This window comes from Micrasema longulum, unplaced genomic scaffold (assembly GCF_059751315.1).
Source record: "Micrasema longulum isolate JH-2025_06_02 unplaced genomic scaffold, ASM5975131v1 h1tg003293l, whole genome shotgun sequence".
NCBI classification, from domain to species: domain Eukaryota; kingdom Metazoa; phylum Arthropoda; class Insecta; order Trichoptera; family Brachycentridae; genus Micrasema; species Micrasema longulum.
In genome coordinates, this window is record NW_028280372.1 from 1 (window position 1) to 14,202 (window position 14,202).

Below are 14,202 nucleotides of genomic sequence, written 5' to 3' on the forward strand. Positions count from 1 at the left end.
TATGTGGACACAGTCGGGCCTCCGGAGAAGTATCAAGCCAAGTTATCAGCGATATTCCCGGAGTATAAAATAACGGTATGAGTTAATAACTTTTAATTCTTAATTAAATATTTGCACCCTTGCTACCATGTAATATTTTTTTTATTATTGATCAAATTAAAATAATGAACTCATGTTAAAAACTTAGATTAGCTCGACTGAAAAAAGTCAAATTACGATTTGTGGCCTTTTGAATTTAAGCAACGATATATCAGAACACAAAATTTTTTGGCTATTCTAAACAGCTATTGTGACTTTTTAGAGTAGTTTATTTTTATGAATTTTTTTATGCATTTTTGAGAAACTTCTTTGTACAATTAAATGCTCCAATTTTTACTGCGCGTAAGAAAACAATTTTTTAAATCAAATTTTCCATAGTACTGAACTTCCTTTATGAATGAATCTTTGTTTTTCTTTATAACCTTTACTGAGTTTGAGGTGTAACTGTAATCCATTTTATTTTATTATATCTGCGAGTACAATGTTCAAAGATTGACGATACGCACACGTGCCAAATTATCTTACCAGAAATCTAGAAAGTCGACCGAAGAAAGCAACTTAGCATTTTCTGTTTATCACAATAAGTTATATTGTGCAAGACCAAGATACACAGGATGTTGAATCTTAATAATAGAATTGGGTGACATATCCAGTACATCACTCTCATCAATTGCATCAATTTCATCCCCGCCATGGAGGCGTAAATAATAAAATAACACAACTTATAAAAGGATCACAAGGCGCGGTAACATAGTTCAGTGTTAAGTGTTTACCTAGTCACATCATCTAGTTGAATTTAGTTATCGCTGTCCTGTATTAAATTCACCATATTATAAATACATTTTGAAAATCTACATTGTTTCTTCTGTCATATTAAACTGTGTAGGAACTGTGTAACAGCAACCAACAAAATACAACATATCGCACAATGTACGACTGAATTTAACTTTAACTCATGCAACAAAAAAATTGCAGTTTTGAGTTAGTAATGCAGATAGGTTTAAAAAATGCACATTTACCTGGTAAATGAATATCACAAGTCTAAAAAAAATATTTTTAATAATGATTAGTTGTGTTAATTATTTTTTTTTAACTTTTCAGGTGGCAAAGAAAGCCGATTCAACATATCCAATTGTTTCTGCCGCAAGTATTGCTGCTAAAGTCTCGAGAGATCATGCATTAAAAGTGTGGAAATTTCAAGAAGGTTTGGATGTAATGCAAGATGGCTTCGGCAGTGGTTATCCTGGGGGTAAATATTGATTTATTTTTAAGTAATTCAAAATAACGGGAAATTAAAAAAAAAAAAAAATATGGTTACAAAATAAAAAGTAACCACAAAATGAAACGAATGTCAGTAAAAAAAGAAAATAACATTTGTGAAAAAAAAATTGGTAAATGTGTTTTAGGAATGATAAAAATGATTTAACACATTCACAGTTATGCCAGCCATAGCCATCAAAATCGTGTCTCTCGTTTAGTGAAAAGACGGCCATAGCCACGTGTAACTGAAATAATATGGCAGGAAGAGATATTATGCATCCAGAAAAAATAGTTGGGAACAAGTGTCCCAGAATGTTAGTCAAATGAGATTTACTTCAAACCATCAACTATGGTCCGATCAGAGGCGAAATATTTTTTAAAAATACAAAAGTTATGTGTCCATATAGGTCAATCCTATGAGAAAAAATTGTCCTTGTGTTAATCAAAAATCTATTATTCCACTAATGATAAAAAATGTTTGTAATGATAATTTTAAAGTTATTTATCAAAAGAAACTATGTCAAATAATAATATATTAAATTATACCTATTACTTTTAAAGTTAAATTACATTTTATTTGAATTACAGAATTCATATAAAAAATATTGATTACAAAATCTATCTATTCTAGGTATAAGTGAGTGCATTCCAAATTTGGTTTGTGAATAATTATTTGTTATTGTTACAAAAAAAAAAAATTGATTAAATATAAACATATTCTTAGGTGTGCTCTAATAATAACATTGTATTTATATTTACAATTGTTCAACTTTGCTTATTCTGTTTTTTTTCTGAAATTTGAGGCCTTATTGTAAAAAAACTGGTTATTCATTTATGATGTCCATCGCTGGCCACCACCTTTTTGCCATCTTTCATTTAAAAAACTGGCCATACTTTGAAGCGATCCTCGAATCGATGCATTTTTTTTACTTCTTTATTAGACCGGAAGTGCTGGTCAGCCAGGCCATGTGGTATTGATCGAAACAAGTAATAGACAAAGTGAGCAACGTCTGAAAAAAATATCAGGTAGGGTAGGACTTCCCATTTTAACGTTTCCAAGAATGTCTTGACCACTTTCACAACATAGGATCGAGCATTGTCGTGCTGCAAAAACACTATATTGTGTCTCCCGTTGTATTGCAACCGTTCATCTTTCAATTCTAGGCTCAAATAAATTGATTGCATACGATAACAATCACTTGTGATTTTTTCACACAGTTTTAACAGCTCATAATACACTACGCCGAGCTGGTCCCACCAAATATAGGGCATGACCTTAGGAGCATAAATATTAAGTTTGGCCGTCGATGTGGAAGCGTGGCTGGAAAATCTCTATTATGGACACATTTTTCGTCCCCAGTCACAATAAGATGCAGAAATCCTTTCCGTCTTTGTCTTTCAAACAACTTTTCTCAAGAAAACAAACACCGTTCATCATCTCTCGGTTTTAACGTGTACGCACCCAAATTCCTTGCTTCTGAATCATTCCCATGGTTTTCAGGCATTTTAAAATTTGATGTTGAGTCACTTCCAATGATCGTGTCAATTCTTTTCGACTTTGACACGAGTCTTTATCAATTAATACCTCCAATTCTGTATCTCAATTTCTAAAATCTTCTCTCTTCCACCGCTATGGCTGTCTTCGACATGAAAATCACCATTCTTAAAGCATTGAAACTACTCACAATGCGTTCTTTCACTAAAAGCGGCCTTACAATAAGTATTTCAGAGCATTGGATAAGCCTTAGCTGCAGATTTCTTCATATTGATGCAGAAAATTAAAACCTCCCGCAAATTACGAGAATTTGGCTCGTAAACTGACATTTTAATTTATTCAGATAAAAAATAAAAGTATCAATATTACTACTAAATTCAATTTTTTAATTCAAATACATATTTACATTTTCAATGGAGAATTCTAATTGACAGATGTCCAAGTTTATTCTTATTGTAATATATATTTTTTATTTGTTATGTTTAAATCTATTTATTACGACCACTACTTACTGCTAAAGCCATATACAGGAAAACGGCGGAAGAAAAGTTTTACCCCTAATATTATATTCAGTAACTGTTTTAAACATGTATACCTTAGGTTTGAATTTAGTCTTTTTTTTCCTTCATAAATGTTTTTTCTCAAGATTTTTTTACTGCATTATAAAAAATTAAATTTTGTGACTTCGCTTTTTTCTAAATGGGAGTCTAATTTTTCCTTTTTTATATAATACCAGAGTATTATGATCATATTCTAGTTGGCTTTGATAATTTTTTTCCAATTCTGTGTTTTTTTAACTATTTTTAATGAATTTAACACTGACTTTATCGACATTTAACATCTATCTGTTTTTTTTATGAGTCTTAAGGCTTTTTAATATTTTAAATTCTTTCTCCATTTAAAAACCTTTTTACTATCAATGTTTTGAGTATGTCCAAAGGTTTGTATACCAATACTGGAATTTTAAGTCTCTTAGTATTTCATCAAGCAAATGCCAAGATTACCACATTATTTAATAATTCCATGATCTTAGTTGAGATATTGGTTTATTTATTATCTATTTACTGAATTTTTTGATGAAAAGAAATTAATATCTTGCTATTTTAGGTTTTAAAATATCACAGCATCAAACTATTGTTTTTTTAAATATTTTTTTTTGTACTATTTAAATGAGTTTTAAATATAATTTTATTTCAGACCCTGTAACTAAGAAATTCCTTAGAGACCACATTGATCCAGTTTTCGGCTATCCTCAGCTCGTCAGGTTCAGTTGGTCAACAGCTGAAACTGCTCTGCAAGGCAAAGCCTATAATGTTGATTGGGAAGAAGATGAAGATGATGCTAAGAAAAAAAAAGGAACTTCTGGAAATAAGAGAATTAGTTCCTTCTTTTCTGCCAACGGAGATAGTGCAGCGGAAGCAAAGAAAAAGAAGACATTACATCCATTTTTTGTACAAAGGAGCCTTAAAATTTGTTCGTCATTTTAATGACCATTTACTGTTAGATTTTAAAAGTGACTTAATAAAATATATTTATTTTTATTGAGATTTTTTTATTGACCGGCACTTTCAGCAATATTGTATGTCCAACTCAATTTGTTTGGTTTCATTAGACATAGAACAATTTCATTTTCATTCCATTTCCGCACTTAATGGTGCATAGGTCACTGCACAGTACACAAATTGAGCACGGAAGTTTTTCACTGAAACATTTCATTATTTCTAAACTAACACCTGGAAAATGATAAAAATACTTATGATATTTTTTTATTGCTTTTATTTACTGTGTAAAATATTTTATATGCTAAAGTACTTTTAGAGTTCTTACTAAGGAAACACGTTCTGAGGAGGGTTGTGCAGTGATCAAATTTTTTTTTACATGTTTCATATGCCATTCATTTAAAAAATTATATCTTCTATCTTAATTTTCCTCAGCCAGATATTGATTTCTCTTTTGAAATACTGTTTTACTATTCATCATCATCATCATTCCCTTCCCGCACCTAATGGTGCCTATGCACTGCATTGGTACACCAATTGCGGCGTTACTGGAACATTTTTGTTACGTGAAGGTAAGATGATCAGTCTTACGCTTCAGGTGCAAGTCCGGGGACTGAAATATCTAGTGTAAAAACACATTTTTAAATAAATATTTGATGTCAATGTCGGGAATCGAGCCCGAGACCTCTTGCATGGTAGGCAAACGCGATGACCACTACACCACGAGGCCGAAAAAATGCTGTTAGTTAACTTAATTTTAACTTATTAAATAATTTGACAGAAAAATAATCTGTGCACCACTGGGTGCATATAGGAAATTTATGAAGATGACAAAATAAATAGGTTCCTATAGAAAAATTAGGCACGGAAGAAATTAAAAATTATAACTAAGATTCTGGTGGATTTCATTATTATCAGTGGAACGATGGCTGAACATGATGTCACTTTTTTTAGACATTTTGAGTTATTATATATTAGGTTGGAAAAAAAGCAATTTCGTTGGCTTTCGAACACGATCTCTTTCGCTTGACATTGTCGTAAGTGACCCACTTTCCATCATCAGTCACCATCCGCTTCAGAAATTGGTCGATTTTGTTGCGATTCAGCAGCGATTCGCAGATAGAAAATTCGGTCTATGAGGTTTTTTTGCGTCAGCTCGTGTGCCACCCAAACATCGAACTTTTTTAAACCAGGCTTCTGCAAATGGTTCCAACTGGTTTTATGATCGATATTCATTCCTGGACAATGCTACGACTGCTAACATGACAGTCTATCTCTACATTTTCCATGATTTCGTTTTCGACCACGGGTCTACCAGAGCGTGGTGCATCATTCACCTCCACTACACCAAAACGAAATCGCTTGAACCGCTGTTGTGCAGCACAAACAAAAGAAAGCCCTATATAAATGCATTTTTTGTTCGCTTTCGACGCGTTTTTCCCTTTCAGGTAGTAAAAATGTAAAATATGGCGAAAGTATTCCTATGACACCTCCATACTCGACGCACGATAGTTCACGACTGTACCGACCAAGCGCAATATTGTCAAAGAAGCGTTTGTAGTATACACTCACACCTTTACAGCACCGTATCGTATGATCCAATGTGACCAATAATAAACGAGATATACTTATTTGAAAAAAGGGCGCGAAATACGAAATTACTGTTTCCCCAACCAATATATCAGCGGATTCGTCTTGCTGAAATCTACAATCTGGAAAAATATGGTATGTCTTCGTTTAATAGGGTTAGAGAATATTTTCCGTGTCCTTAGAGTAATACCTACTTACGGTATGCAAATATTGATGATAATTTTTGAAAAATGCAAAAGGTACGAACTCGGAGAATTTTATTCTGCTACGCAGAAAACGGAAATACTGGACTTTGATTTTTTCGATTTTAGCTAGGCATAGTCAGTCCGATGTGGCAGAAAATCAATGTTTAAACACCTGCCTATCCATCATTTTGCTCTTTCCACGCATATACTATTTCGTTTATAAGCTAGGTAGGTTGACCTACGTCATTAATAATGCATTTCACTATGCTCTAACTTTCAGGTGCATTATCATTTGTACACGTATAACTTATTCAAATGCGTTTGAAACAAGCTCCTATTTGTCCAGCTGCATTTTCCTAACTAATCTACGCATTCATAATGTCTTAATCTATTGACTATGAACTATTAACACATCCTGATATGCGTTTTGCATCAATGAATCATTATTTATGTGATCGGGTAACTGTGTCCCGACAATAGAATGTATGTCACTGGTGCCGACCTTTACTGAGGACGAAATTTAGATCAAAAGGTTCCGTAAACGACGAAAGAAAGCGTTTCTTCGTCGTGAGCGGAACCTGGTTATTCTGAAGTTTGTTGGTCACAAGAATTAGTATTCTTTACGCATCATTCAAGAGACACTTCTGTTCTGTAAAATAATTCTGATCAGTGGTGGAGGCGATGGGCAAATGAACTTCAGAAAAACTGTAATAGGGAAATAACACATACTACGAATACCGATAAAAATATATGGAATGGATTAAGAATAATTTATTGTATTTTTAAAATCAATATGAATATTGTGGAGAAATCTTTTCATACATAAATGTAAAAAAGAAATTTACTAGATAAATGCGACGTGTTTGGCCTTGATTGTTGTGACGTCAAGATTCGTAATATTGTTCTGAAAAAATTGAAATAGCCAGGAACACATCAACGTGAATCGTGACGTATGTACGTATCACGTGGCTAATGGAATGACTTTCTGTGGGAATTCAAGTTACAAATATTTTAGGAAGTATTTTTTTAACACTACTGATAATTAGTAAAAAAAAATTTTTTTCCTGGACAGTATTTCAGAGACCTTTATTACTTAAAGCTTTAAAGTAAAGGTGATATTTCCCTATTGTCGAACGAATACATTTCTAAAGGTTTAAGTGGCCACTTTACACACTGTGTAACATTTAGCATTCTGCACCAGCCAATGATAGGTCACAAGCCTTGTTAATGCCTAGACTTCCATATTCGCTTCTCAAAAATATTTTCCCACTCTGTTGCAACAAATTTAAATCTAAATAACTCCTTAGGGAGAAGATCTAGCCAGTTTACAAACATTTGGACATTCTCAAAACATTGTTGATAAAACTAACTGGTATAAGTATTAAATATGAAAAACGGTTTTCAGGCGTTGCCTAGTAGATGAAATGGTTTATGAAGACTGAGCGACCACACGATAAAGGTTTCAGCTCTTTTACTTCACAAAAGTAAACAGATGGAAGAGTTGAGGAAGTGTTGATATTTGAACATAGGCAGAATGGTCGATTTCGCACAGTGTGTAAAGTGGCAGCTATTGATAGGTCATAGGCCCTGTAAATGCCTAGACTTCCATATTCCCTTCTGAAAATGTTTTTCCTTTATGTTGCAACAAATTTTGACCTTCCAAGATTTTCACGGCCGTTCATATGCTTAATGAGTTTTTCTGGGTTATTATGGTCTTTGCATTATTTTAGTTTTTCGGTTATTATGGTTTTTGGATTATTTTAGTTACTCTGGGTTATTATGGTTTTCTGGGTTTTTGTATTTATTAAGAATTACCAAAAAGCGACGATAAAAAAAAAAAGAAAAAAAAACATTAGTTATTTTTAACTAATTATTACTATTCGAAACAATAACGAGAATAATGAGTTCTACGGGAAATTGAATTTAAACATGTTTTTTTTTCGCGCGGTAAACGGGTTTTTACTACGAAGTTTCTCGGAAATAAAAATTAACTACTTTGAACGACGTCACTAGCTCTCAGAATTCAACCAAAAATAGAGCGTTGTAAAAGATTACCTGTGTCCAGGAAGCCAACTGCTAATCGGCAGAACTGACAGACAATAACTTAATGCGTCACAGGCGGAGTAATTTAAAAATTCCAAAACTTTATAAAATCATAGCGCTGATATTACGATACATAAAAATAAATGTTTTTTGGCTTAGTTTGATAGTCTATTGAAAACAAGTTTTTTTTTTAATCATTGGATTTCATCATTGATGACAGCTAAAATTTAACGTCCGTGTAGATTATTAAGGAGTTGTAGGTTGCAAAAATCTTGCACGCCCGTGACTTTCGGGACACTTCATGATTGAACTCGATTAACGATTCACTCCTGCAGATCGTGTTTATATGTACAAATGATTTACCAATACTCTTCAGTTGTCCTTCAATCGAAGCTGGTGGTGCAGTGTTATGAGGCGAAGAAGTTGATGGATGGAAGTCTTCTGATTGATCTTATCAAAGTGTGAAGTGCAGTGCTTTTTCAGTGGTAATTTGATTCATAGTAATATTATGGTTTTGTGTTAATTTCTCTTAAAACCCTGTATTAATAAATTATAAACGAATGATACCGGTGAAAAACTGACACGTTTTTTACCATTTTAAAATGAGTAAATACTTTACTCAACAATGTTTTGAATATGACCAAATGCTTGCAGACTGGCTGAATTTCCTCCTTAGGGAGTTATTCATATTTAAAATGGTTGCAACAGAGAGGATACCATTTTCAATCAGGGAATATGGAAGTGTAGGCATTTACAGGGCTTTTGACCGGTCATTGGGTGGTTTCAGCTCTTTTACTTCTATAAAATTCAACATATGGAAGAGTTAAGGAAATGTGGAGGTTTAAACATAGGCAGAATGGTGAATGTTACAGTGTCTAATGTGGCCACTTTAACTAGCCAATGACAGGTCATAAGTCCTGTAAATGCATAGAATTCCATATTTTCTTCTCAAAAATGGTATCCCTCTCTTTTGCCACAAATTTAATCATGGATACTTTATAATTTATAAATTAATTAATAATTATTTTGAAAATAAGACGAACATATGGCGCTGGTGAATAGTATATTTCTTTTAATAAAACATTGTTTTAATTAACAAAAAATGGAAATCACTTCGAATGAAAATGTTAAACCAAATATAGAAACCAGAAGTAAGGTGCAAAGTTTAATTCCCAACCAAAATAATTATTTTCAGTATGAAATATTTAGTACCGCAAATTAAAAAACAAAATAAAATAGTTCTGTCTTTTTGAATATGTCGAACATTTTTACTAATGATTAATCTGTTTTTATTATCGTAATTTATCTGTGCTGTATTCCATTTTGAATACTTGGCAAGGTTTACTGATGAATATATAGATATATATGCATACAATTGATCAAATAGAGCATCTATTTCCTTATTTATAAAAATCTATTTCAGGGCAAGAAAAATCTTCAAATATGGACGCTGTGAAATTATTTCTTCTAACGTTGCTCCTAGGAGCACAAGTAATGCACTACACAGCAGAAGTTACTGAGAGCACGTCTTCAAATGATTCCGCAAGATTAGCCCAAGATTCGTACTTGTCGGCTTATGCTAATACTAGAAGTGGCGAAACGAAATCGGTTGTGTATGCTACAATTCCAAACCAGGAAGTCAAAAAAGTAACACAAACTAACAAAGTAATAAAGCCAGTTGTTTCTAATAATAAGCCAATCATTAGCAATAAACCAGTAGTCAAATTTCCTCCAGTAAGAAGAGAGGATAGTTATGCTACAGGGCCTAACGCAGAACCAACAAGTTTTAGTTCCTTTTCGTCAGGAGGAGCAAGTAATTACAACGGATATCAGAACAGCTACGATAATTCCTATACAGATAGTTACCTTCCTCAGAATAAATACCAGCAGTATGGGGCCCCGAATAACGTCAAGTCAACCTACGGCCCTCCGGAACATTACGCCCCCTCAACTTATGGCTATGGCCCAACCGCCCCAACGTACGGACCCCCCTTAAAACCAGTTTACGGAGTTCCATACGGCATCCCATCTTTCTTTGACAGAATCAAACTGAAGCTTGATCTTCTAACGATAGCGAAAATCATCCTAAAATTGATTATTTTCAAGAAAATTGTTAAGTTTATTGCAGTTATTTGTTTGCTTCTTTTTATTCCAAAATTGATTCATATTAAAAAGGGAAAAGATGACGAAGATGATGATGATGAAGACAGGAAACTGAAGTTTAATGCGGAAGGTAAAAAAAATGTATATTTTTCATTACTGAAAACTATTTTCTAAACTTATTTATGGAATTCATGTTATGGATGAATGATTGTGGGTAGGGTATCGTGATCATATTATATGACCCTATTAATAATAGAATGATGTTATTTATTTTCGTTTTCAGGGAGAACCGATCAAGCTTTAAATGTGATGTACGCTTTTGTTCAAAACGCCATTGAGACGTATAACCAACAGCAAAAGGGTTGTGAAGATATTGGCTGCAGAATGAAGAACGTTTTAGATAAAGTCGATGAGGAGTACGCTTTTTCCAGGTAAAATTAATAAGCCTCTAATGCCAGAAATGTGACTTATTTATTTAACAAGTTATAGCAAGCATGTCAGAACTTTAAATTATATTTCAAAGCTTAATTTATGTTTCGGAGCATACAAGTTTTTCTCGTAAAAAACGTAAACATTTTATTAGTACCCATATCGTCATTATACCCCTGTTTGCACCCGATGGTGCATAGGGCTCTGTATTAGTACACTTCATGCAACATATATCGATCGCCTGTTAGATGAAGGTAAGGTGATCATTCTACGCTTCAGGTATCATCAGTCCAAAAACAATTAAATATCGCAATTCAAAAAACCTTTCAAATCAATATTTCACATCTACCGTGCCAGGATTCGAACCCAGGACTTCAAGAATGTTAGGTGAACGCGTCAACCACTACTTAACGAGGCGGAATTATCTATACTCGATTTCCTATATCACACGCATAGCTGGATTTTTTATTCGCCTGGACATTATCTGTTAGCTGTATAAAATTATTTTTGCAAGGATTTTTCTGTTGAACAGGAAAAAAACATTTTATTCAGCGGTCATTACTCTATTTGTGGCCAGTAACAATGATTTTTTTTGTAGCTAAAATACATAATTGATTCCAAGCAAACATAATTCGGTCGAAACGCTATAGATGAGATCAGTATATACCTATGAATCAAGCGGTAATTCTAGATCAATCCACGTTTTTTGTTAGCCGTAATATCATAAACGAACACCAAATATTATTTCGGCGAATAAAAAAAAACGAGTCCGAAATGATATACAAATATTATGCTAAAATTGATTAATCTTGCCAAAATCATTTATTGACTTAAATCCAAGATAACTATTATTATTATTAACTTAAGTTACTTAAAAATAAAGCAAAAGATATATGCGCAGTAAACTATGAAAAAGTATAATTAATCAATTCAATATTTCAAATATAATATACGTAATAACGCTGGGATGCTTTCCGAAAGGTTTTTTAGAAATTGTTTATCGGGGGGGAAAATGAGCGTCAAAATTAAAATAGCTTAAGCCAGATAATATTTATTCCGAGTACCCCAGGGATCGATCCTTGGCCCAAAATTATTAATGTAACAATTATTGATGATTTGTTTCAAGAAGTAAAAAATATGTTTACTTACAGTACGGTACTCATGATTTCTGGTAAAAATCTATTGGAAATTAAATAAAAATGCAACATAATTTTAATAGACTTTTAAATGAGGCACATGATTATAAATGTTTGTATATTACATTTACTCATAATGTCAATTGTTTAAACAAAAATACTGTGTTTCTCTGTAATTACGATATTATTAAATTTAATACTGAATATCCTATAAATATTTAGGAATATAATATTTATAAATACGTATGAAATTTATACGACAATATTTGAGTATGTCAAAATGCTAATTAACTACTCGGTAAAAGAAGTAGTATAAAATTGGAAAATTGTTTTCATTCGTTGCCTAGTAGGTGATTTGGTTCAGCCGGATGAATCTCACCCTCAGCTCTTTTACTTCACAAAAGTCAACAGATGGAAGAGTTGAGGAAATGTGGCTGTTCAAACATGGGCAGAATGGTGAATGTTATACAGTGTGTAAAGTGGCCACTTAAACCAGCCAATGAGAGGTCATTAGCCCTGTAAATGCCTAGACTTCCATATTCCCTTCTCAAAAATGTTTTCCCTCTCTGTTGAAATAAATTTAAATATCAAATTTATATTTTATCTTGCCTAAAAGCACATATTGTCGGCCTCGTGGTGTAATGGTCAGCGCGTTAGCCTGCCATGCAAGAGGTCTCGGGTTCGATTCCCGACATGGTTGATGTGAAATATTTATTTAAATGGGTGTTTACACACTAGAATATTTCATTGTCCCTGGACTGGTACCTAAAGCGTAAGACTGATCATCCTACCTCCATGTACCAAAATGATCCAGATACGCTCCGATTGGTGTACCAATGCAGTGCCCTATGCACCATTAGGTGCGGAAAGAGAACGATGTTGAAAAGCACATAAATAATAATTTATTTGTATTTGGTGATTTTATGCAGATTATTGAATAAAATTACTCAACTTTTACGTACATAAAAATTATACGGGATCTACAGTATTCTATTGTTAAAAACATAGTTCCCAATGATACATACAATATAAGTTATAAAAGTATACTGTAATATTTAATTAGTCAATAAGAAATTTAGGGCATTTAAGGCAAACTTAGTCATCTCTTTTGAAGGAAGTACTGAAATGTTTGCGAAAAACTTTGAAAAAAGAATTGTGAGATTTCTAATTATGCTTCACTAACTCAATGGATAAAGTTAAGTTTGCGAAATCATGTAGTATAATTAAAATCTGTTTTTGTAAGATTTAGAGACGGTTTAAAATTAAACTACTATTTAGGTAGGTAGGTTTTTATTTATAGTTTATTTTGGCATCAATAAGTAATTTTCTATTTTTAGTGGAGATTTATAAGTTTGCTTCTGATTCTGTGTTCAATTTTTTGCCATCCTATCTTAGAAATAGGAGGTGCTACCGAGAGAAACAAAACATAGTGGCCATCTGATCACGAGTTTATGTATTATACAATACATGGCTGTTATGTACAAATTTCTTATTTTAATTCTGTTATTTCCATTTTATTTTTTATATTATTTAATGTTCATGTGTCTTTTTTATTATTTTTTCTGGCTCCCCATAGTTAAATGATATAGTGTAAATTATTTTGTTAAATTAATGTTCAAACTTTTTATTTATTTAATTTTCGTATCGTGTTATTTCGAAACGCAGTAAGATGATGTTTCGGTACGAATTATTTTTTTAAAAGAATCTCCATCGACAAGCCATGTTAATTAGCTTGGTAAATATTGTAACTATAATAATATTTATTTTCTTATGTATTTTAGTATTATAATTTCTTAATAGTATGTGTTTGTTTTAAATAATAAAAAAAATGTTTTACAATTTTTATTTCTCATATTGTGGTGTACTCGTTCTTTACCGATAATCCAAAATCGTACTCCATACATTTTTAATGTTATTTTTCTTTTTTCTAGTATGGTGCATATGTTCAACGGAAATGAAAATGAAAACTGATGCCTGTATTTAAAAATACGGCTTGCCAAAGATACATTCCATAAAAGATACTGATTTAAAAAAAAAAACAAAATTACCATCAATAGACCATCGATAAAAATACGCCAAATCGTTAAAAATAATATTTTTTGTAATATTATTTATTAAAAAATTTATTATGAATACAATAGTGTTATTTTTGTAGTTCTGCTTGTCTTCAACGCTGAAATCACCACTCTTAAAATGCCGAAACTATTTTCTAAATAATTTATCAGTTGGAGCATTGTCACCATAAACTTCTACAAGCATTCGATACGCGCATTTCTTTCAATTAAAGCAAAAAACTAAAGCCCCCGCGAATGCTGTTTAGTTAACATAAAATTCGACATATTCAACACAGTAAAAAACAGGGTTTTTGTATGAAATTCAAAGCGATATGAACGTAAAATTATTGACAGATATCTAACCTCTCT

At 32.3% G+C, this 14,202-nt stretch overlaps 2 protein-coding genes across 2 annotated transcripts; both read left to right on the plus strand.

Moving 5' to 3' along the window:
• Positions 1 to 6: 6 nt before the first annotated feature.
• Positions 7 to 4,333, plus strand: LOC148270886 (ribonuclease H2 subunit A). The gene is made up of 3 exons (XM_088242091.1): positions 7 to 75; positions 1,141 to 1,288; positions 3,992 to 4,333. Exons 2-3 carry the CDS (start codon positions 1,255 to 1,257, stop codon positions 4,279 to 4,281), a joined length of 324 nt encoding a protein of 107 aa, XP_088098217.1. The 5' UTR covers positions 7 to 75; positions 1,141 to 1,254; the 3' UTR covers positions 4,282 to 4,333.
• Positions 4,334 to 8,475: 4,142 nt separating this feature from the next.
• On the plus strand, positions 8,476 to 13,823 carry LOC148270887 (uncharacterized). Its single transcript, XM_088242092.1, has 4 exons — positions 8,476 to 8,596; positions 9,535 to 10,344; positions 10,498 to 10,645; positions 13,711 to 13,823. Exons 2-4 carry the CDS (start codon positions 9,555 to 9,557, stop codon positions 13,748 to 13,750), a joined length of 978 nt encoding a protein of 325 aa, XP_088098218.1. The 5' UTR covers positions 8,476 to 8,596; positions 9,535 to 9,554; the 3' UTR covers positions 13,751 to 13,823.
• Positions 13,824 to 14,202: the final 379 nt, after the last annotated feature.

Excerpts from the sequence above, each read along its gene's own strand:
- LOC148270886 (XM_088242091.1), top strand. The coding sequence starts at position 1,255 with ATGCAAGATGGCTTCGGCAGTGGTTATCCTGGGG. Across the intron at positions 1,289-3,991 it reads CGGCAGTGGTTATCCTGGGG|ACCCTGTAACTAAGAAATTC; the intron begins GTAAATATTGAT and ends ATTTTATTTCAG.
- LOC148270887 (XM_088242092.1), top strand. The coding sequence starts at position 9,555 with ATGGACGCTGTGAAATTATTTCTTCTAACGTTGCTCCTAGGAGCACAA. Across the intron at positions 10,345-10,497 it reads ACTGAAGTTTAATGCGGAAG|GGAGAACCGATCAAGCTTTA; the intron begins GTAAAAAAAATG and ends TTTCGTTTTCAG. Across the intron at positions 10,646-13,710 it reads GAGGAGTACGCTTTTTCCAG|TATGGTGCATATGTTCAACG; the intron begins GTAAAATTAATA and ends TCTTTTTTCTAG.